The sequence below is a fragment of the Saccoglossus kowalevskii genome, chromosome 14 (assembly GCF_978046115.1).
Source record: "Saccoglossus kowalevskii chromosome 14, keSacKowa6.1, whole genome shotgun sequence".
Lineage (NCBI taxonomy): Eukaryota > Metazoa > Hemichordata > Enteropneusta > Harrimaniidae > Saccoglossus > Saccoglossus kowalevskii.
In genome coordinates, this window is record NC_140654.1 from 8751817 (window position 1) to 8778012 (window position 26196).

The window sequence follows — 26196 nt, forward strand, 5'->3', positions numbered from 1 at the left end:
ATGTAGGTGGAGCACCAGATGAACCTTATAATCAATTACTCATACTGTGTGGGTGAGATCATTTCAAGGGAATAGGGGTGATAGGTTTGGTGCATGTTTGCTGGGAGACCAAGCATGCTCAAAAAGGCTAAGATACAAAATGTATGTTGATTAAACCCCAAATTTACAGGAGATCTTGATGAATGACATGAACATTCTAGAGTCAGGAAACATAGTAGTCTGGAATCTATGCAATCCTAACATCTGAAACCTCTTCATTATGCCAAGCATTGATGACTATTTTAACTCATGAAATATTCAGATTATTCAGAATTGGCAGTCATCGATGAAATACTCTCCACTCATTGGCCAGTTTAATTGTTGCATGCTGGGAAATTCCCCCAAATCATGTGATTTATGAATAAATGACACCGCAGACAATCAAATCTATGGTCAAAAGACAAACTGCAATCAATGGGCGTCGATGCTAGGCAAGTTGTAGAGGTATAAGACTATGGAATATGCATTGATTCTAGAATTGGAAGCGTACTGATAATTGAATGAGACAACACAAATGGTATCGTACCTAGTTGGAATTGGTCTTTGCTGGTCTGTACTGTCTTCGTCTAAATCTATCAGGTGAAAAATCATAATTTGATGAAAATTAAGAAATGACTCTTAGATGTGCGCCAGTGAGGTGCTCAGTGGCAGCAGACTCATACCAGTGAGGTGCTCAGTGTCAGCTGACTCATACCAGTGTGGTGCTTAGTGGCAGCTGACTCATACCAGTGAGGTACTCAGTGGCAGCTGACTCATACCAGTGTGGTGCTCAGTGGCAGCTGACTCATACCAGTGAGGTGCTTAGTTGCAGCTGACTCATACCAGTGAGGTGCTCAGTGTCAGCTGACTTATACCAGTGAGGTACTCAGTGTCAGCTGACTCATACCAGTGAGGTGCTCAGTGTCAGCTGACTCATACCAGTGAGGTACTCAGTGTCAGCTGACTCATACCAGTGAGGTGCTCAGTTGCAGCTGACTCACACCAGAGTGGTGCTCAGTGGAGACTCATACCAGTGAGGTGCTCAATGCCAGCTGACTCATATCAGTGAGGTACTCAGTGGCAGCTGACTCATACCAGTGAGGTGCTGAGTGGCAGCTGACTCATACCAGTGAGGTACTCAGTGGCAGCTGACTCATACCAGTAAGGTGCTCAGCGGCAGCTGACTCATACCAGTGAGGTGCTCAGTGGCAGCTGACTCATACCAGTGAGGTGCTCAGTGGAGACTCATACCAGTGAGGTGCTTAGTGGCAGCTGGCTCATACCAGTGAGTTTACTCAGTGGCAGCTGACTCATACCAGTGAGGTGCTCAGTGGCAGCTGACTCATACCAGTGAGGTGCTCAGTGGCAACTGACTCATACCAGTGAGGTGCTTAGTGGCAGCTGACTCATACCAGTGAGGTACTCAGTGGCAGCTGACTCATACCAGTGAGGTGCTCAGTGGCAGCTGACTCATACCAGTGAGGTGCTCAGTGGCAGCTGACTCATACCAGTGAGGTACTCAGTGGCAGCTGACTCATAACAGTGAGGTGCTCAGCGGCAGCTGACTCATACCAGTGAGGTGCTCAGTGGCAGCTGACTCATACCAGTGAGGTGCTCAGTTGCAGCTGACTCATACCAGTGTGGTGCTCAGTGGAGACTCATACCAGTGAGGTGCTCAATGCCAGCTGACTCATATCAGTGAGGTACTCAGTGGCAGCTGACTCATACCAGTGAGGTGCTGAGTGGCAGCTGACTCATGCCAGTAAGGTGCTCAGTGGCAACTGATTCATACCAGTGAGGTGTTCAGTGGCAACTGACTCATACCAGTGAGGTGCTCCGTGGCAACTGACTCATACCAGTGAGGTGCTCAGTGGCAGCTGACTCATACCAGTGAGGTGCTCAGTGGAGACTCATACCAGTGAGGTGCTTAGTGGCAGATGGCTCATACCAGTGAGGTGCTCAGTGGCAGCCGACTCATACCAGTGAGGTGCTCAGTGGCAGCTGACTCATACCAGTGAGGTGCTTAGTGGCAACTGACTCATACCAGTGAGGTGCTCAGTGGCAACTGACTCATACCAGTGAGGTGCTCCGTGGCAACTGACTCATACCAGTGAGGTGCTTAGTGGCAGCTGACTCATACCAGTGAGGTGCTCAGTGGCAGCTGACTCATACCAGTGAGGTGCTTAGTGGCAACTGACTCATACCAGTGAGGTGCTCAGTGGCAACTGACTCATACCAGTGAGGTGCTCCGTGGCAACTGACTCATACCAGTGAGGTGCTTAGTGGCAGCTGACTCATACCAGTGAGGTGCTCAGTGGCAGCTGACTCATACCAGTGAGGTGCTTAGTGGCAACTGACTCATACCAGTGAGGTGCTCAGTGGCAACTGACTAATACCAGTGAGGTGCTCCGTGGCAACTGACTCATACCAGTGAGGTGCTTAGTGGCAGCTGACTCATACCAGTGAGGTGCTCAGTGGCAGCTGACTCATACCAGTGAGGTGCTTAGTGGCAGCTGACTCATACCAGTGAGGTACTCAGTTGCAGCTGACTCATACCAGTGAGGTGCTCAGTGGCAGCTGACTCATACCAGTGAGGTGCTCAGTGGCAGCTGACTCATACCAGTGAGGTACTCAGTGGCAGCTGACTCATACCAGTGAGGTGCTCAGCGGCAGCTGACTCATACCAGTGAGGTGCTCAGTGGCAGCTGACTCATACCAGTGAGGTGCTCAGTGGCAGCTGACTCATACCAGTGAGGTGCTCAGTTGCAGCAGACTCATACCAATGTGGTGCTCAGTGGAGACTCATACCAGTGAGGTGCTCAATGCCAGCTGACTCATATCAGTGAGGTACTCAGTGGCAGCTGACTCATACCAGTGAGGTGCTCCGTGGCAACTGACTCATACCAGTGAGGTGCTCAGTGGCAGCTGACTCATACCAGTGAGGTGCTCAGTGGAGACTCATACCAGTGAGGTGCTCAGTGGCAGCTGACTCATACCAGTGAGGTGCTCAGTGGAGACTCATACCAGTGAGGTGCTCAGTGGCAGCTGACTCATACCAGTGAGGTGCTCAGTGGAGACTCATACCAGTGAGGTGCTCAGTGGCAGCTGACTCATACCAGTGAGGTGCTCAGTGGAGACTCATACCAGTGAGGTGCTTAGTGGCAGCTGGCTCATACCAGTGAGGTTACTCAGTGGCAGCTGACTCATACCAGTGAGGTGCTCAATGTCAGCTGACTCATACCAGTGAGGTACTCAGTGGCAGCTGACTCATACCAGTGAGGTGCTCAGCGGCAGCTGACTCATACCAGTGAGGTGCTCAGTGGCAGCTGACTCATACCAGTGAGGTGCTCAGTGGCAGCAGACTAATACCAGTTAGGTGCTCAGTGGCAGCTGACTCATACCAGTGAGGTGCTCAGTGGCAGCTGACTCATACCAGTGAGGTGCTCAGTGGCAGCTGACTCATACCAGTGAGGTGCTCAGTGGCAGCTGACTCATACCAGTGAGGTGCTCAGTGGCAGCTGACTCATACCAGTGAGGTGCTCAGTGGCAGCTGACTCATACCAGTGAGGTGCTCAGTGGCAGCTGACTCAGACCAGTGAGGTGCTCAGTGGCAGCTGACTCATACCAGTGAGGTACTCAGTGGCAGCTGACTCGTACCAGTGAGGTGCTTAGTGGCAGCAGACTCATACCAGTGAGGTGCTGAGTGGCAGCTGACTCATACCAGTGAGGTGCTCAGTTGCAGCTAACTCATACCAGTGAGGTGCTCAGTGGCAGCCGACTCATACCAGTGAGGTGCTCAGTGGCAGCTGACTCATACCAGTGAGGTGCTCAGTGGCAACTGACTCATACCAGTGAGGTGCTCAGTGGCAGCTGACTCATACCAGTGAGGTGCTCAGTGGCAGCTGACTCATACCAGTGAGGTGCTCAGTGGTAGCTGACTCATACCAGTGAGGTGCTCAGTGGTAGCTGACTCATACCAGTGAGGTGCTCAGTGGTAGCTGACTCATACTATAACAGAATTACATTATTTCAACAATTTTAGCAGCCGAGATATGAAATATGAAAAACACACACAACATGGTGATGTGTTTTAGTCAAGAAATGAAAAAAAATTAGGTTACTTATAACCAAATATTAGCAACGATGTCAGCTGATGCTACCTTGACTTCTAGTAAAATCTGAATATGTTTGTATATGGATTTCAATGACATAGCTAGCATTGTGTGATGAGTTTTATATGTTTACTGAATATTTTGGTTGTTATAGAAACAAAGTAGCATTGACATTCCAAGTAATAGGTGGAATGTTAAATACAAGCATGAAGAAAATGCATTGTATTTTTCCATAATTGTTTTGGTGATTTTGAATCAAATGAATCTTGTTTTCACTGGCTACAGGACTTGATCAACATTTGTGAATAAATATGGAATAATCAAAAGCACTTTATTTTGTGAAAAATTGACTAAATTCAGCACTCTGCAAAGTGTTGGGTGACTGCTAAAATCAAAGAAATAATATCAGGACTACTCAATTATTTTATTGGTCTGATAAACCTGCAAAATTTCAAACCCTGGCAGATTGTAGATGTGTTAATGAGAGAAGTGTCTTACTTACTCATTGTGTCAATATTGTCCGCACTTCCAAATTTATTCTTTATAAGATGAGCAAATTCTTTTGGTTTGGAGACAACAGCACTGTAGTAAGAATGAGAAAAACTCCCAACTTAGGTGGCTTCTTATTTTTGACAGTGATGATTTATTTATATATTTATTTATACCTCTTGCCAAGTTATTGATTGCAATATACTGAGGACAGGGTGAATACAGCGCCCTCAAACTTCAAGTCTGTATTATTATTGTGCCTGTCACACTCGTACATGCATTACAGACAGGATACAAACTAGAGTCAGTTGCAGCTATCTGCACTCATATAAAAAATCACAAAGCAAATCTTGTGTATGTGTATGGCATGACATGGTGTCTGATTTACAGTATGTGTAAAGTTTGAAATTCATCCCTCAAGGCAAGTCAGAGATATGGATCAGGAACTGCAATCCAGCAGCCATTTAAAGATGTGCAACATGGATCATGAACCCATTGTGTTTAATGTATGTACAAAATTATTGCTAAATCAGTCCACACATCACTGAATTCGGGAATGGCAAAAATGTGTGATTTTGATGTACTTTTGGTTTAACAATGACTGATATTTAGCTATATTTGCTAACATGCCCCATGTACACATGAACTTTGGAACTTGATCGTTCCAGGAATGTTCAAATTACAGAGGTTAATCCACAATTCCCAGTCTTCATATGGATACTCACAGTCGTTCACAAGACCAGTATGTGCAGGACTTGACATGGGGCAGCATAAATCACTAGTCCACAGAACTAGCAATAAGAAATTAGTAGTTCTGACTGAGCAAAGTGAAAACTGCTGAACCCACCTGAAAACCTGCGATTCCTTCCTTTACTCTGTCTGAACATTATACATTAGACTTTATTATTCATGGTACTGACACTCATGATATGACAGACATATTACAGCCATTTGTCTAACGCTTTCTTTACATTTGTACTACATTTTATGAAATTACAATAACAAAAATGCTCATTTCAATGAGTATATATTGATATGATATGCGCACAGAAAGGACTAGTCAGAATTATATGTTATTGAGCAGTCTTCTATAAAACAAGATGGCAGCAATTCAGGAAAACAGAATTACATGCCGGAGGGATGATGTTTATTGTATAGACCAGGTTTAAATTAAATTAATTTATGAGTATACTGAAAACCAGCTCCAAAATACATGTCCTTATGTGTGATGTGTGAAGTTTAAACTTCATTAGTCCCAACAAGTATGTGATGTCTGTGAACTGCAATCATTTAAACAAGATGGCCACCAGTCAGCCATCATCAATTTGATGATGAAAAAAAAATGCATGTTGAGATGAGGTGTGTCAGAAATATGAATCCACTCTTCAGCTGCCATTTAAACCATTTTAGACCGATCCGAAAACTTAATAAAAGGTACCCATTGAGTGAAAAATATTCAAGAAGTTCAAACAAAATCTGTCCACACACGACCATGATTCGGTTCAGGAATGGCAGAAATGCTTGATTTTTAGCACAAAAATGGCTGCCATTCAGCCATCTTGAATCAAATCATGAAACGAAAGGACGTGCATATGTGATGCATTTGTGAAGTTTGAATGTGATTGATGATCTTCATCTCCTACACTTACGTTTGATAAATTCTTGTATTGTTAGAAACTGACTTAAATAAAAAGATTGTGGCTATATAATAAACTTAATAGTTAATTAATAGCAAACAAAAGAAAATATACAAAAAAAGCAATTAATTATACAAAGCTTGAATGATATTGGTTCAAAACAAATCATTGTGCATAATTACACCTTGTATCTATGTGAACTATTTGTGATTGTAACCACATAATATTGTACATGTCAAATCTCGTATTTGTCATCATGTTTCAAATTTAATTAGAATTGAGCTTAGAATTTAGACTTTTATATACAAAACGGACAAATATATAGACAGACAGACAGACAGAGACAGACAGACAGACAGACAGAGACAGACAGACAGACAGAGACAGACAGACAGAGACAGACAGACAGACAGACAGAGACAGACAGACAGACAGACAGAGACAGACAGACAGAGACAGACAGACAGAGACAGACAGACAGACAGACAGACAGACAGACAGACAGACAGACAGACAGACAGACAGACAGACAGACAGACAGACAGACAGGCAGACAGACAGGCAGACATTGTAACACTTTGTGCACTAGACACAGAGAGATGAAAGTAAAGATAACATATTCAAATTATCAACTTTATGAATTATTAAAAATTATTTAACAAATATGGTATGAATGTATGCATGAAGAATTATTAAATATGCCTTTGTTTTCCTCTTCAATTGATTAAATATTATGTTTAGTCTGGTAACTTATCACCCCCCTACATCACATCCTAGTAAAATACTCTCCCCTCCTATATCCTAGAAAAATAAAACATGCGCAGCGACTAACTAACAAAGCCTACTGACAACTATTATTATTCTACCTCTGAAATAAAAAACCCCCTCTGCACTTCTAAGTAATTACTTGGTCTGTTCCAAAACACTTGTCCTACAGGCTACTATGGAATGGGGAGGGCTTACCTTCCTGCAGTGTGTGCAAATTCTGAAAGGCCAGTAAGACCACCTCTAATGTTGTCAGCCATACCACTGTGAAAATATGAAAGATGATGCATGCAATGCGTACTGTACCAATTTCGCATATTAAGGCCACATTTGTGTCAGAAAATAAAACAATGAAATGTTATCAAGAAATTGCCAAACAAAATATAAAAAGTAATATCAACATCACTGCCAGAGTATAATTTGGTGTGATCAAAATGGCCCTAAACGTGTCAGCTTATTTTCACAACTATTGGAGTTTTAGTTAGTTTTTAACATTATCAATTTGATTTATGCGAAAATGGTACTATGACCTTCCACCAGTTAAACATAAATAAATGGATGAAAAGAAACAGAAATAATTCATCCTATTGAGAGTATGTAAAGTTAAAATATAAATAAACAAGGTGATGATGATGATGATAGGCTTTAAACAGCGCTCTCACAGGCATTAATGACATTTGATTTTTAAAGAACATGGCTGTATTAATCAAATGGGACCTTTATTTACTAGTCTTGAATTAAACAAGTTTATAACATATACCCTAGTAATCGCCCAGAACCTAACTTCAGAATGACTGTACTATTCTATTTTTCTTTGTGAAATCAGACACTGCAAGGAGAAGGCAGACTTCCAATATGGCTGCTCACCATGACAACATAATGACAAAGATCCACTGGCAGTCACCAACAAGTTAAATGGTCCTTGAAATATGCCTCAATTTTCTCAATAAAATGTTATGTGCGTGGGCCTATGTTAAATATGGTATCTATGAGAGTGATGCGTGTTGGACATTTATTGATATAGATTTGCGGGTCTGGGCATTTTACACTTCTAGACTAGATGGAATTATGCTGACTAGCATTGACTTGCTGTGTGACATCATAGAACACACAGGATTTCAGCTTTAAAGGCTGCTATTGAGTTATCTACAGCTAGCAAAGGAAACTCAAAAAGAGCACAAACAAACTACCAGACACTGTTCTCTACAGATAAAGCATTTCAGCATGAAAGCAAATTTACATAATATTAAGCTAATATACATATAATTTGCATAATACAGAACAATGTGTGTCATTATATTACAAGCTGCCTCTGTTATTATGATAGTGAGGACAACAACACCAACATGCTTAAAATGTGTGAGGACTGTGTTTATTCACATTCATGATCACTTTGTTTGTCATTTCTCAACCATAATATCATTCCCAGATTCCACATCACCTTCGTCATGATGACCAACTTACCCAGAAAACCCTGATATTCCATCACGAATATTAGCACCAACACCCCTGCAAAAATAATAAGTATCATTTACTGGATTGTTGTATAACGAGCACCACAATAAACTGATCAGAAAAATTACTATCGCCCTCGAAATATTGTTAGCAATGTCTGTTATGACTTCAACCATAAATTGGAAAGTGAGAACACTCATTTACACTATATTTGACAGAAGTTCTCAAAATTTATAATAAATGTTTGTAATATGTCTCAATTTTTCTGATAAAATGTTATGCGTGAAGGTATCTATGACACTGGTGAGTGTTGGATATTTATCGACATAGAATTGTGGGTCTGGGCATTTTACACTTCTGTTTTTTTTTACTTTTCACACAATACTTTTGCTCAAGATCTGACTTTATTTGAATTCAAATAAATCTATAAAACCCTTTTGAAAATGAGTTCATCAACTCTCAACGTACTGAGATTCAATCAAAGTTGTTTTCACTGCAATTTAGTTACGTGAATCCTTTGTGAAAATGGATGTGTCCAAGGAGTATAAGGAGATTTGGATTGAAAGTACTGAAGACCGCTGGGAATGTTCTCAGGAACATCGCAATGTTGCAAGAAAAACTGATAGAGATAGCGGTATATCTCAAGAGTTTATTTTGTCACTCCCAGTACTTTATTCAGTATTCAAACAACAACAGATGACTGCTGAATATGATATAAAGTAGATAATATTTAGTAGTCCTTGTCCTAAATAATCATTCAAAATAGCTAGACGTTTCGCGCAATACCTCTTTATTGATAACATTTTTAAAATTGTCAACTATTGTAAAATCTGTATTAGAAGCTGCGGTTTCTGTTAAAATGGTACAATGTTTAAGAAAGTGATGCAACATCTATTAGAGCGTCTACACATATGGGAAATGATGAATTTTTTGTTTTCAATTGTTCAAAAAGAATAGGTGCAAATTCTATTAGAAATATGGCTTCTAATACAGATTTGCAGTATATATAATTTTTATAGGTCCGAGTAGCATTTAATTATTTTATTGTCGGATATAATTTATATTGCCTGCTTACTTACTTGAGACCTTGATGCATTCCTTGAAGAACCTCTTTAGGTTTCCTTGGGGGTGCTCCGTTTGCTTCCAAACCTCTTATTCGCTCCTGGTATTTTTCTAATTTTCTTTGTAACTGTGCGATTACAGAATTTGATTTTTGATTTTTCTTTTCAAAAACTGTTTTGATCCTGGCAATCTGTTGTTTGTCAGCATGTTCAGCTAACTTCAAGTACTCGTTAACGTTTTCTGAAATTGAAGAAAGACTGCAACCGTGAAAACCCATAATGCGACAGTGAAAATATCTTCTGTCATGAACACATCAGATATAGGTACACGTACCATCTCGTTGTGTCTGTTCCGCCTTTATTTGCTCCTTTATTCGTAAAATCTTTTGTTGATATTGTTCGATCATTCCCTTAGCTCGTAAGGGGTCCGGCGTATGTCCCGAGTCAGCCTCATCCAATGTGGAGAAGTCTGCATCGGTACTATTGGACACCGCAAGATTCTCACACTGTAAGAGAAATCACAAAATATATGACAGATGTATACATAGGTGTGTCCCCTTAATAGCATCAAAGAGAGGAAATATCATGCTTGATTACCTTAATATTTTTCTTACATATAAAAATTGAAGTAAAAAAACACAACGAATACCAGTTCTTCAACAAACCCCAAGCTATATGCAACTTTCAGTACAGGATGCAGTGGTTTTTTAAGACAATCTTTACCACCTGTCGCAGGATTTGTCGAAAAATTTCACGATAGTGGATGAATCAACGTCCAAGCAAAATAGATTGAAACTGTAACCACTTGTCACCTTAGAAACCGTGAAGATGCGTTGTAGTCGCTTAACAGACATCAGATTATTGAAGGTTATTCAAAAAGCACTGAGAAATGTTCAATAGTCTTGAAACCTTTTTTGCATATATGAGATAGAAGCAAAGCTCAATTCAACAGATGTTAATTTTAATCTCATTTCAGGCATCAGCAGCCTGAAGTAGTTGGTAACTTATTTTTAGAATTTACTATTTGCTCCCAGGCACAGGATTTGTACAACATACCAAATATGGTGATATTACATTGTATATCACATGGATAACGTCACTGAGACTACTGCGCAACTATACTGTGCCTAACAAATTGTCTTTGCTGCACTGCTGCTGTCCCGGTCGTTGTTGCTTTCAAGGTTTTGAAGGAACTTCAGCCATCCAACATAGAGAGCAAACGTGCCAGAAGATAGTAAGATAATCTGTTTTTGTGTTTAGGCTATTCTTTATCTACAGCAAATATGTACAGCCGCCACTGAAACGACGCATCCGGGATCGATGCAACACTTTATACACTGTGAGTGTTCTGCATGTGCCACGCTGATGCTCACCGAGAACGCTCAAAACTTGTGACTTGTGAATGCAGATAGAAGGTGTAGTACGTTCTCATTGCAGTCACTTCCACGCCGTTCTGACATTTTTATCTGACGAGTGGCAAAATAACTTGTGTTTAAGAATTTCTCAGTTCATTTCAATAATTTTATACTCAACATTTAATTCATACTACTCAAAGTAACATTTACTGTGTATTTCGCAGTTTTTTTTCAAACAATGTATGTAAGTATGCTATTGAGTAATGTGTCACTTGTTATAATAAATGAAATACAAAAATTGCATTCAAATATAAGTGTTGTTATTTTGTGGGATAGCTGATGTGAGGGATGTGGTGAATGCCTGTTCGATGTGATAACATAAATAACACATGGTCATGGGGCAATGCCTGAGGGATGATGGTCATGACCAGCAGCCTGAGATATTACCCTCATAAACATGTGTTATTATTTAAATAAGGATATTGTGCAAATTGAAGTAACCACAAGAACTGTGAGATGACACACTGTTCCCTTGATCTATAATTCAATGATCATGCAATATATCACTTTTCAGATTTGGTTTGGTTTTATATGCTGAGCTTGTTCCTCCAAGCCATAATCATTACATTTGACAACGTCCTTTCAAGACAACTTACTGATTCCTCCTCACGATCACTGGAATGTCTACTATCAATAAAATCAGCTGCTGAAGAACTACCAGCTCGTGATCTGTTGCCATCACGACTGACATCACCGCTATCACTTCCTCCTGACTTGGTACGATGTACTGGTAATGTGGCCGCTTTATTCCCGGCGCTAGGTGGACGACTTGATTTGGTATCTATTGCTTTCCTCCTACAACAGTGAATAAATGTAATACCAGTTAAACAAGCCATGCATGGCACAGTTCATGTTAGTTATCAAATTTAAGATATATAGTTTTGTTTATAGTAATATAATTTGAACATAAAAATGTCAGAGATATGATTCCAGTAGCTGATGCTTGATTACAATGATTTTTTAACATTCAAATGATTAACATTCAGTCATCTTGTATCTGATCTTCAAAGGAGTACTGATTGAGAGATAATGCTCTGGAACAGCATTAATTAAAACAAAATGGCAACCGGTCGGCCATTTTAAATCGTGTTACATGTATGTGTAATATGGGACCCAAATGTGTATATGGTGTTATGTGCAGTATGGGTCCCACATGTGTATATGGTGTTGTGTGTAATATGGGATCCACATGTGTATATGGTGTCATGTGAAATATGGGACCCACATGTGTAAATGGTGTTGTGTGTAATATGGGACCCACATGTGTATATGGTGTTATGTGAAATATGGGACCCGCATGTGTATATAGTGTTATGTTATATGGGACCCACATGTGTATATGATGTTGTATGTAATATGGAACCCACATGTGTATATGATGTTATGTGTAATATGGGACTCACATGTGTATATGATATTATGTGTAATATGGGACCCACATGTGTATATGGTGTTGTGTGTAATATGGGACCCGCATGTGTATATAGTGTTATGTGAAATATGGGACCATACTAAATACACACAGTTGCAATCACCTTATGTACCTTTACATAGACAACATGATTAAACTACTGTAACAGCAAAATTTACTAGAATATCTTTCAAAGTGCCTTCATTAGTTCAATGTACATCAATCAGCACAACAATTCTATTCCAGCTCAGATCAGGAGTTTGAATTCAACTTTTATAGGACAATAATACATCTGAAACACCGTGCCTGTGTTAGCATATGATACGTGTATACATGTACCCCTAAGTAGCGGCTTTGCGCAACGCTACATGTAGTGAATTACCATGAGTGTATTTTAGTGTGGTGGTTGAGGTGAATTGTAACTGTACCAGCAAAAAACAAAAAGCGTTGTATGCAAATGAAAGAGGAAAATTTTGTAAGCCCAAATATTCCCAATGCAAGTTGCTGAATTTTTTTTTGCTAGGAAAAAAGTTGAAACTTGATTGTAAAGTTAAAGATAATTATATAATAGTGGAGGTGGAAAATTATGGTGAAGTCAACAATCTGAAAAATTCAAAACTGTATCAACCTTTTGAGGGAAAACTATAAAGTGAGAATACATTGTACTGACATGTTTGGCATGCTGCGTATTTGTTGCAATACTCTGACAAATGCTGGTGGTCTTGGTGGTAAATCCAGAAGATTCTCCGCATACGACACCCGCTGGGTCTCTGGTGAAGAATCACCTTGTAGACCTTTTAGATTTGATGTAGAATCATTTTCCTTCTTGCGTTGAAATAACCGACTTCGGATTCCTAAGTAAAATAAAACAATAAACAATGGTTTACTTCTTTAGTATTAGTATTATGAGTTATTTTGACACTGTGCATCTTAATTCTCATTGTTTCAATTCTAACCACATTTTAACAAGTCATGACATGACCGAGTCCTTGTTGGTTCAATAGTTAACAAAACTGAAATGAAGGTATGTAATGGCAATCTATATCAGTACTGCTATAAATTTCCCAAGCTCAAGTTGAAGCTCAGGTTGGAGCTCAGAGTCGGCACCCAAACTTTGTTTTGAGCTTCTGCTGTAAGTAATTTCCCAAGCTCAGGGTGACTCTGAGCAAGCTCAGGTTGAAGCTCAGGATTGCCATTACATACCTGTGAAATGAGTCAGCCATTTTGAATCACAAGACAAGGGAAAAAAACATGGGAGTAAGAACGTAAGAGTAACAACTACAAGTTTCTGCTTTCTTTTCATGTCATGTACTTGTAAAGTGTCATTGCGATCAGAAGAATGCAGCCATTTTGAATCCAATATAAAAACAAGCAGCCAGTCGGCTGAGATAGCTCTGCTGTTAACAATGCACATTTCAATTAAAGAACAGAAGATATCATTAGAAAATGAACAATATGCATAGTATCAATGCAATGAGACTTTATGTTTTCAACAAGAATTCAAAAATATCATTTTTCACCATAAATGATTGTGGTTTTTAACAAGAAGAAAATATCACTTTTTACCAAAAATGACAAAAATATTCATCAAAATTAGAGAATTGAAGATATCATCATGAAATGAACAAATTTGATAGTGGTCCACATGTAGTACCTATTTATGTAATATCAAAGCAATTGGACTTGTCGCTTGTAACAAGAAGTCGAAAATATCACTTTTTACCCAAAAGGACAAAAATGTTCATCAAAATTAGAAAATTAAAGATATCATTACAAAATGAACAAATCTGAGAGAGGTCCACATGTAGTACCTATATATGTAATAATAAAGCAATTGGACTTGCGGTTTTTAACAAGAAGTTGAAAATATCACTTTTTACCAAAAATGACAAAAACTGGTAGCATAGTGGTTGTTGCATCAGACTCATGATCGGTAGACCCAAGTTCAAATCCTACCTTAGGCTGAACATCAAAAGGGTCGACCCCTACCCTGGGTGAGTGTGCCACAGACTCAATGGGAAGGCCAATTCCACTGGCCGAGATTCATTCACTAACGAATGCGACTTTAAAGAGAATTAAAGATATCATTACATTACATTTTTAACAAGAAGTCGAAAATATCACTTTTTATCAAAAATTACAAAAATATTCACCAAAATTAGAGAATTAAAGATATCATTACAAAATGAACAAATCTGAGAGAGGTCCACATGTAGTACCTATATATGTAATATAAATGCAATCGGACTTGCGGTTTTTAACAAGAAGTCGAAAATATCACTTTTTATCAAAAATTACAAAAATATTCACCAAAATTAGAGAATTAAAGATATCATTACAAAATGAACAAATCTGAGAGAGGTCCACATGTAGTACCTATATATGTAATATAAAAGCAATCAGACTTGCGGTTTTTAACAAGAAGTCGAAAATATTACTTTTTACCAAAAATGACAAAAATATTCACCAAAATTAGAGAATTAAAGATATCATTACAAAATGAACAAATCTGAGAGAGGTAGTGTAGTACACGCAATAGCAGAAATATTTGATTTTGATATATATATATGTTTATTGTATGCACCCATAGATGGGCAATAGCTGTCAATATATAATCAAGATCTGGGTCCGGAATGGCAAAAATGCTTTTGATGAATTTTAAATGTAAAATGACTGCCATTCGGCCATTTTGAATCAGGTTGTGAAATGAATGGACAAGCATATGTACCTATCCCAAAAGGTATGATATATGTGTGAAGTTTGAATGTGATCGGCCCAGGCAACTCTGAGATAGAGGTGGGCATGCACTGAGGTCAAACCATACATGTATGTCCCTTTTTTCAGACTGAATCTGAACAGGAACTAATAGACATATAACTCCAAGGATAATATGGAAAAATAGAAGTTATCCTCTTATGAATACTGGAGGATCAATAACCTTCCTCCCATTTGTGTCCCCTCCCACTCACAGTAAGAGTAGACCTGATGAGGTTACCACAGTGAAACTAGAGCTGCACACCAATAGGTATGATTTACTAAGTCAGAAAATTTGACTCTCATTCTTGGGAAATCAGGAAATTAAAAAAAAATTGTCACATGATATTCCTTATTCACAGAGTGGTTTATTTGCACTGCAAATAAAACAAATACGATGTATATTACATGTACAGACTCTCAAATTTTTCTGCACTCTTTTCTTATATTTCCAATATTTTTGAAAATAAATCCTAATTTTGGAGCCAACAAACAAAATTTGAGTCAATGTTTCATTTTTAGTAATTTTTGTCCAACCATCTGAAAATGCAGACTATTTTGTGAATTTGTGATAAAAAGAGGGAACTGGTGGTGAGAAGGTTAGAAGCACACTTCAAATAAAAGCATGTACTGTACCCATGAATCCAAAATATTTTTTTTTGCATACTGAATTATTGAAAAAAGTATAATTTTGACCATGGACAAACCACTGTCATACTTTGTAACACATGCACTGATACGGCAACGTACATGTACATAATAAATCTAAACCTGCTACACATACCAAGACTGCTTTCACAAACTGGGATGAATACATAAGGTAACGAGAGAGACATAATGAAAGAGACGATATCCACTCTGTGTATCATGTACGCACACATTACTGTGATAAACAGAACCACGATCAATAAAGATCAATATTTGTAAGCTGGTAAGTTTCACTTTCTAACAAAAATACATTTTCGACAAGTGGAACAGAGATACGATGGAGATCGATGGCAATTATCATAAGTCATATCATATCATTTGTAAAAATGGGAATGTAAACAATGCACTTTCATCAACAGACGAATTTAACGCAAATGCATGAAAAGTTTTCCAGTTTAATAGTTTACTTGAATGTTCTACAACGACAGTGTCATGAGTTTGCTGTTGAATAACATCAGTATTGTCTACAACTGATATGCTAATGAGTCATACAATGTAAAATAGTTCCATCTGAAAGTGATTTTTTTATGCATTCTTGCACAAATTATCAAGAGCCATGAAATAACTAATGTAAATTAGTCATGTGTCTATTATGTAATTCTAAGTATTTTCACAGCAAATTCAAAACTTTAAGTAATTTTGTTCTGTTTCACTGTATCTAACACACTATTTCACATGGTAGATTTAAAAAACAAAATACTTCTCATAACACAAGAATAAACCTGTTCTGATCAGTAAATATGAAAACATAGCAATGCAACTTTCTTCCACTGTTGCCACAGTTGTCAAACCAATCTCATTTGATGAGGCCACTGGAACGCAATCTCAGCTACATGTGCATCCCATGCAGTCACTGATGATACAAAATGTAGGAGCAGATTACAGTGTGTTTACATAAAACAACAGTTATTTAAATTATTTAGATAATGAAGAAGATTTTGATTTTGACTGTGTTCCAACAGACTCTAATATTTTTAACCTCGTAAAATGTGTAAAATGTGTTTTGTGACTATTTCTGTTTCTTCATTGCAAAAGTCAATGACGACGCAACTAATTTCGTAATTGTATTTGCCCCCAAAGACGTAATATTCCCTCAATCTGTCACAAATTAAAATTAAATTAAAATTAAAATTGTCATTTCCACTCTTTTCCAAAGTTAGTGCCCACCCCTAAAAAAAATCATGATTTTCTGAATTGAGGACACTGGGCGCTAATGCAGTCCAGTACAGTAGAACTTATTTATAAATATAATCATCTTTGCAAATCATAAACACAATTTTAGGTTACATATGTCATGTGACCCTTCCTGTTTCTGTTGACCTATGAACTACATATGCCGGATTCAGAAAGAAGAAGAAATAAACAGCATTAGTTTTGGAACACCCTAACTATGCAAACCATGGTAACACATGGTAACAGGTGATTATTACAAATTCCTCTTTATCAATCAACCGAAATATCAGCCAGCGGGTGCCAGACGGTTTGATTTTTATGATGTTCAGAAACTGTATTTTATCTATTTATCAATTAATTCTAGATATGGTCTCATTAACATATATGTACATGAATTCTAGACATGGTCTCATTAACATACATGTACATGAATTCTAGATATGGTCTCATTAACATATATGTACATGAATTCTAGACATGGTCTCATTAACATACATGTACATGGATTCTACATATGGTCTCATTAACATACATGTACATGGATTCTAGATATGGTCTCATTAACATATATGTACATGAATTCTAGATATGGTCTCATTAACATACATGTACATGGATTCTAGATATGGTCTCATTAACATACATGTACATGAATTCTAGATATGGTCTCATTAACATACATGTATATGAATTCTAGATATGGTCTCATCAACATACATGTATATGAAGTCTAGATATGGTCTCATCAACATACATGTACATGAATTCTAGATATGGTCTCATCAACATACATGTATATGAATTCTAGATATGGTCTCATCAACATACATGTACATGAATTCTAGATATGGTCTCATTAACATATATGTACATGAATTCTAGATATGGTCTCATTAACATACATGTACATGAGTTCTAGATATGGTCTCATCAACATACATGTATATGAATTCTAGATATGGTCTCATCAACATACATGTATATGAATTCTAGATATGGTCTCATTAACATACATGTACATGAGTTCTAGATATGGTCTCATCAACATACATGTACATGAATTCTAGATATGGTCTCATCAACATACATGTACATGAATTCTAGATATGGTTTCATCAACATACATGTACATGAATTCTAGATATGGTCTCATTAACATATATGTACATGAATTCTAGATATGGTCTCATTAACATATATGTACATGTGTTCTAGATATGGTCTCATCAACATACATGTACATGAATTCTACATATGGTCTCATCAACATACATGTACATAAGTTGATGAGACTACATACAGTGTATGGTCTCATTAACATACATGTATATGGATTGTAGATATGGTCTCATTAACATACATGTACCGGTACATGGATTCTAGATATGGTCTGATCAACATACATGTACATAAGTTGATGAGACTACATACAGTGTATGGTCTCATTAACATACATGTACATGAATTCTAGATATGGTCTCATCAACATACATGTACATGAATTCTAGATATGGTTTCATCAACATACATGTACATGAATTCTAGATATGGTCTCATTAACATATATGTACATGAATTCTAGATATGGTCTCATTAACATATATGTACATGTGTTCTAGATATGGTCTCATCAACATACATGTACATGAATTCTACATATGGTCTCATTAACATACATGTATATGGATTGTAGATATGGTCTCATTAACATACATGTACCGGTACATGGATTCTAGATATGGTCTGATCAACATACATGTACATAAGTTGATGAGACTACATACAGTGTATGGTCTCATTAACATACATGTACATGAATTCTAGATATGGTCTCATTAACATACATGTACCGGTACATGGATTCTAGATATGGTCTCATTAAATTCTAGATGTGGATAACAACTGCACACATACCTACATAAATTCTGTATTGCATTGCATACTGCATAAATGGTATACATTTATTCTGAAGGGTACCTTGAAATACGTTCTCACTTCCCATTTATGACATCACAACGAGTTATGAATCCTAATTTCCCGTTGACGAAGCAGGTGATGTTCTGAGATTTCCTCTTTTTATTGGAAATAATGCTACCTACTGCTGACGGCAAATTAATTCTAACTACTACGGTAAACTCATATATTTCAACAAAATAAACTTAATAAGTGCTAATTAATATTCAATTGTGTGGTAATCCAGCTGTTAAAAATAAAAAGATCAATATGGAACTCTGTCTACTGGCAACCAATAAAACTGAGTAGGTGCATGTATGTGTATGTTTCATAATACAGTGAATTAAAAGTGATTTTTTTATTGTAAAGGAGGCTTTAATGTATTGGATAATGGATTATTAAGTGGAACCCCAGGGAGCTAACAGTATATATAAGAACTGAAATCATTAGGAGTACTTATGTTCATACATCGATGTACACTACTCAAGTGCCTATGTATACATACTGTACTAGTATTAGGTACATGTATATGTGTATGTGCGTCAAAAATGCTCGAGACAAACACCAGAAAACAACTGCACAACTGCCAAAATAACAAATATATTGTACTTGTTTATACTTGTGTGCATGCGAGTGCAATAACTGGTTAGCGAGAATCTGTCAATTTCATCTAAAGATTAACTAGTGATGTTATTTGCTGCTGTTGTTTTTGTTAATTATACATGTAACCCTAAAGTAATGGGTAATAGCTTAAGAACAAAACTGTCAATCAGATTGCAAACTAGTTCTGATCAGTGAGCAACATTTTACATCGTGATCAAAATTAGAAACAGGTGAGCTGACAAATATCAAATTTACATGAAAGATCGCTACAGCAACATAAATAAAGTGGTAGTTCAAGGTTACTAAAAAACATAGTTTAAACAGCACATTGGCTTGCCCTGTATATTTGTAAGAGTAGCTGTATATATTTATTTAATTTGGAAAATATAACAGTGAACTCAACTAAGATGACACAAATAAATAGAACAATTTTGTAAATGGTGATTATAATCCCAACACTATAAAATCTATAGTGATACTGATGATTGGTCTGATCGGTAAATTTAGATAGCATGCCTGCCGCTAATCCAGTGTCGGTCACATGACCCATGTCAGGTCACATGATCCATGTCAGGTCACATGGTCCATGTCATGCAAATAGCTAGAAATAAATTGTTATTCAAACACAAATTCACTAGCAACATGTGAATAGACACTGTTTACATTTGTATAGACACTGTTTAAATTTGTATAGACAGTGTTTACATGTGTTTAGGCACAGTTTACATGCATATAGGCAGTTTACATGTGTATAGGCACAGTTTACATGTGTATAGGCACTGTTTACATGTGTATAGGCACAGTTTACATGTGTATAGGCACAGTTTACATGTGTATAGGCACAGTTTACATGTGTATAGGCACAGTTTACATGTGTATAGGCACAGTTTACATGTGTATGGACACAGTTTACATGTGTATAGGCACTGTTTACATGTGTATAGACACAGTTTACATGTGTATAGGCACAGTTTACATGTGTATAGGCACAGTTTACATGTGTATGGACACAGTTTACATGTGTATAGGCACAGTTTACATGTGTATTGACACAGTTTACATGTGTATGGACACAGTTTACATGTGTATGGACACAGTTTACATGTGTATTGACACAGTTTACATGTGTATACTATACACATGTGTATGTCTATACAGTATAGACACTGTTAATTACATTTGTATAGGCACTGTTTACATGTGTATATGCACTGTTTACATGTGTACATGTATAGGCACTGTTTACATGTGTATATATACTGTTTACATGTATACATGTATAGGCACTGTTTACATGTGTATATATACTGTTTACATGTATACATGTATAGGCACTGTTTACATGTGTATATATACTGTTTACATGTATACATGTATAGGCATGTTTACATGTGTATATGCACTGTTTACATGTGTATATGCACTGTTTACATGTATACATGTATAGGCACTGTTTACATGTGTATATATACTGTTTACATGTATACATGTATAAGCACTGTTTACATGTGTATATGCACTGTTTACATGTGTATATATACTGTTTACATGTATACATGTATAGGCACTATTTACATGTGTATATATACTGTTTACATGTATACATGTATAGGCACTGTTTACATTTGTATATATACTGTTTACATGTATACATGTATAGGCACTGTTTACATGTGTATATATACTGTTTACATGTATACATGTATAGGCACTGTTTACATGTGTATATATACTGTTTACATGTATACATGTATATGCACTGTTTACATTTGTATATATACTGTTTACATGTATACATGTATATGCACTGTTTACATGTGTATATGCACTGTTTGCATTTGTATATATACTGTTTACATGTATACATGTATATGCACTGTTTACATGTGTATATATACTGTTTACATGTATACATGTATAGGCACTGTTTACATGTGTATATATACTGTTTACATGTATACATGTATAGGCACTGTTTACATTTGTATATGCACTGTTTACATGTGTATATATACTGTTTACATGTATAGGCACTGTTTACATGTGTATATGCACTGTTTACATGTGTATATATACTGTTTACATGTGTATATGCACTGTTTACATGTATACATGTATAGGCACTGTTTACATGTGTATATGCACTGTTTACATGTGTATATATACTGTTTACATGTATACATGTATAGGCACTGTTTACATATGTATATGCACTGTTTACATGTATACATGTATAGGCACTGTTTACATTTGCATATGCACTGTTTACATGTATAGGCACTGTTTACATGTCTATATGCACTGTTTACATGTGTATATGCACTGTTTACATGTGTACATATACTGTTTACATGTGTATATGCACTGTTTACATGTGTATATATACTGTTTACATGTATAGGCACTGTTTACATGTCTATATGCACTGTTTACATGTGTATATGCACTGTTTACATGTGTACATATACTGTTTACATGTGTATATGCACTGTTTACATGTGTATATATACTGTTTACATGTATATAGCCTGTACACCCCATGTAATTTAATTTACATGTATGCATAAATTAAAAATTTCCCCAAAACAAGCAAATAATGCAGCTCATCTTTTTAACAAGATTTGTGAGAGTGGAGAGAAAGAATACCAGACACATGACAGCACAATTCACAAATGACGTCACAAAGCAATACATAACATGCTTAATTATTCATAAAGTTGTTTGATTCAGACAAACCAATAGGTACAAAAACTATACGTAGAATAGTGACAGATGTATTTTATCAATGTAGCATTGGAATAACTTGACAAGAGCTTAATTCCTCAAAGGCATTTGCAACAAGACACAGAAACGCCACAGCAATGTAAAGTAATGTAGTTGTGCGTTTGAAAGATCACCAACGTTTATGCACGTGGTCCACATATGATCATATTCTGAACAACGTGCTATGGTTACGTCAGTTTTATTCTTCAGAAAATCTCATAACTGGGACAAACACTAATTACCTTGAGGCCGCTTGGAAGGAGAAGGTGCAACAGGAGTTTGTCCATCGGCACAAGAGAGCAAACAGTCAGAGTCAGAATTCTCTACACTACCACTCGATGCCCGATCTGGAGACAAAAAACGAGAGAAGACAGAGAAACAACACACATAAGTCATACAAGAAATAAATGAAATGTAATATACAACACAATTAACAAAGAACATACCAAAAATAATATTAAAGAAAAACACAGTGTATGTATTTGGCTTTAGAGGAAAATAGATATACCGTGGTGGATAGTGAAATGAGTTGTGTGTGTTGTGTACAATGAATGAAATACCACCAGCATACTTGCATCTATTGAGGATTAAAATATTAAGAACACATGAAGGATTCCAGATAAAACAGCAATACACAGATATGAATAGCACTCACACAAATTTAGAAATACTTCCCAGAATGCAATTGCCAAGGTTACATTAAATACTCAATGAATGATGCATACTAAAATAATCAAGTCTAATAAAACAGTAAGAGTACACGCACTCAACTTAGAATTACAGTGAGGGGCATTGAACACAGTATAGAAAAGGTAATTTAATCTCCATCACCTAAAATGCCTTTCCCAAAGTTGCCAACAGAGGGCACATATCAGCAATAATTGCAATTACCAACAAGCTTCTGTTTTTCATTAAAAGGTCCATGGAAGAGGTTATTTGTACATCAATAAAAAATCAGTCAATATTTAAACTCTTTACTCTCACAGAAATAATTAGTGTGGCATGTTTCATTGCATAAGCCCACTACGATAAATGTCATTTCATACTGTTATATGTGTCTTGGATTGATGTGATTTAAGTGACCACGTTTTTATACAATTTATCTTAAATAACAAGTATCATAATACCGTTCACCATAAAAAACAAATTATATAAACTATATATCTGTCAGTCATTGATACTGTAAGTCCTTATTTGGAAACAAGAATTCGATTACATGAACAAACTACAAGGATTAAACACATAAATCAATCATTTCACGCAAACAATTAATTTGTTAAACAAATCCTGAGTAGCCACTTGAGTCAGTTAAAATCATCAGGCTGCGTAGTAATTTTATTAGCCAAGTATACGATTATACGTGCACAGTTACTTGACCTACAATGTATGTGGTACTGTTTTACGCAGTTCTTTTAAATACATTATGCAAAAACCTCACAATTAGTACATAGAACACTCTCGGTAGTCATGTATGTAGGAAAGACTCACTCACTCAAACACTATTAAAGGTGTACACAAAAAATACACTACAATCATCATGAATTGTGTGTCCAGATATGGTATATTTTAAACAAACAATTTACATCACATGAGAACGACCGTGAACATGAATGAGTGTGATGACTATGTTGCTTTCAAAAAGTATGGCAACAGAAAAAACAATTATGTTAGTGAGTTCTAAAGTAATATTTGTGTGATAACTGCTGGGATTAAATTCTGGTGAAAAATTTATAATGACCAACTACTATGGATAAATATATACACATGTATGCTAGCTATGTGCAGGAAACATAAACAAACAAAATGATAACACAAACATGGATGAGAAAACTGAAAAAAGCATACAAATAATGTTATTTACACTTAAAGTTTACACATGTACATAGAACATATTAATAAGCTAAAAGGTCAGGGGTCAATATTAGGCCCTCTATTAATATGAATATTCTGGTTTGGTGAAATCTTGAGAAAATATAAGTATAAATAAACTACTGGTACAAGTATACTGTATTGGTGATCTGGTGCACATTGCAGTAGTTAGTTTGTGTTTTTGAGACTCTTTTTAAACTGCATTTCAATCACTGTGACTGCCTCTGGGAAAATACATATTACATATTTCTTACTAGCAAGCTTTAGACAGGGTTTCTAAGTTTACACATAGAATGATTACCCAACAAACCTGAAAGTAATATGAAATGAATTGGTGTTGTGGGTTTGTTACAAAAAAGGCCACAAAAATCAAACCAACCCCCTAGAGATTTGTACGGTCAAACTAAATTAACTTTAATTAAGATATATACATGTAAACTAATCTGTAAATGCAAAAGGTCATTTATTTACTTCCAGAGACTATCCATAGTCAATATTAAGTATGTGTCATTTTTTATTTATAGATTATCAATTCATTTTAATCCGGTAAGCATGTTTTTCTTGCTAGATTACCGGTACTCAGGCAAGCAGCTGGCAATAAACATTTTTCTGCAATTTTATTATTTTCTTGTCATAAAAAATGAATATCAGGGTATGATACGATAATGTGGCATGGCGGTGATGTTCAAAATTACAGTATGGGGGCGCTATATGGAATCAATACATGTACACAATTGTAGCAGTACTACATGTACACGGGTGCTGTTCGAGATGGTACACACACAGACAGATGGATAGACTGACAGACGTACATGCACATGCACATTCATGTATGGATCCTCAGACAAAATTATTTGGAAAGGTATAGATGTAGCCATGGAGACAGTTTTGCAAGAATGCCTAGGTGATTGCTACACATTTTATGTGATACAATGAGTTGAGATAGATCTTCTAGCTCCGGCCCATTATGAACCTTTTTTTAGCAAAATGAATTACTTACACTGACAAGCAGGTTGACATAAATGGTATAGAACAGATAACAGGAAAGCTGTGACAGGTGTAAGTCAAACGAGAGTTGAATAAACTTTTTATACAAGATCGAACAATATATAATTAAAAGACCTATCTAGGCATGTAAAATAAGTTACACCATCTGATGTTATTGGACAAATACATTAAAGGTCAAACGAGGTTCAACCATGTGACTCTCCTCGCCCTAAAAAGAAACCCCAGCATTACCTTATACGTGGAAGCTTAATCTGTTCACGTAGTACACACAATAAATGCCTGATAATATTTCAGTATTTTTTTTTATAATATTACATACTCAATTTGAAAAAAAAATTTCATGAAAATATTGGAAAACACGTCATAATTTGATAATTATGGTAAATATACTGACTACCAAAAGAGTCTATGTTTGACAGGCAATATGTAAAATCTACATGTATAAACAGTAATATATTTGAATAAATTCACCTGCATATAGCGATTAGTGTACAATAACATGAGCGCAGTGGTAGGCATGGGATATTATACATATATATAGTCCAGCATATATTACATGTAATACTGGAATCATAGAACATCATAGTCATTTAAATAAATGCACAATATTTGCATTGTAAATTTAATGCTATAAGAGCTATGTCATACAGTGTGTGATTTAGATCTCACTCACATTATTATGTTTTCAATGATTTTCAGAACATTCAAAACCATTTATTTCCACTTCCTGCTGAATAAAATTTTGAATTTGACTTTTGAATGGAGTTCTGACAGGATCAAAGGTGAAACCTAGAATATTTTCCAAAATTTATATATTCATCCCAATAATGTCATATCATATTCCCAAATTTCTAATATAGAAATGTCAATTTACTGATGTAGACATAGACAACATTTTTGTATTCTGACTACTCAAACATATTTTCCATGTCCGGTGGAAAAATGTCTCAGCATACAAGAATAGTTATTCACACATGCACTTTTATTGGCAGTGTTTTTAAT

General features: G+C 36.4%; 1 protein-coding gene across 6 annotated transcripts in view; it reads right to left on the reverse strand.

Annotated features, from left to right (window-relative positions):
* Positions 1 to 26196, reverse strand: part of LOC102800783 (transmembrane and coiled-coil domains protein 2-like) — an 80506-nt gene that overhangs the window by 15807 nt on the left and 38503 nt on the right. For 3 of the 6 annotated variants that reach the window (XM_085507861.1, XM_085507860.1, XM_085507863.1), the window contains exons 2-10: positions 22560 to 22664; positions 13034 to 13217; positions 11549 to 11747; positions 9872 to 10043; positions 9556 to 9778; positions 8486 to 8530; positions 7220 to 7285; positions 4633 to 4712; positions 566 to 611 (exon numbers count right to left, since the gene is read on the reverse strand). In XM_085507861.1, coding sequence (XP_085363987.1) covers positions 566 to 611; positions 4633 to 4712; positions 7220 to 7285; positions 8486 to 8530; positions 9556 to 9778; positions 9872 to 10043; positions 11549 to 11747; positions 13034 to 13217; positions 22560 to 22664 — 1120 coding nt within the window. The remainder of the gene's footprint in view (positions 1 to 565; positions 612 to 4632; positions 4713 to 7219; positions 7286 to 8485; positions 8531 to 9555; positions 9779 to 9871; positions 10044 to 11548; positions 11748 to 13033; positions 13218 to 22559; positions 22665 to 26196) is intronic. The other 3 variants (XM_085507862.1, XM_085507865.1, XM_085507864.1) reach the window with 2 other exon arrangements.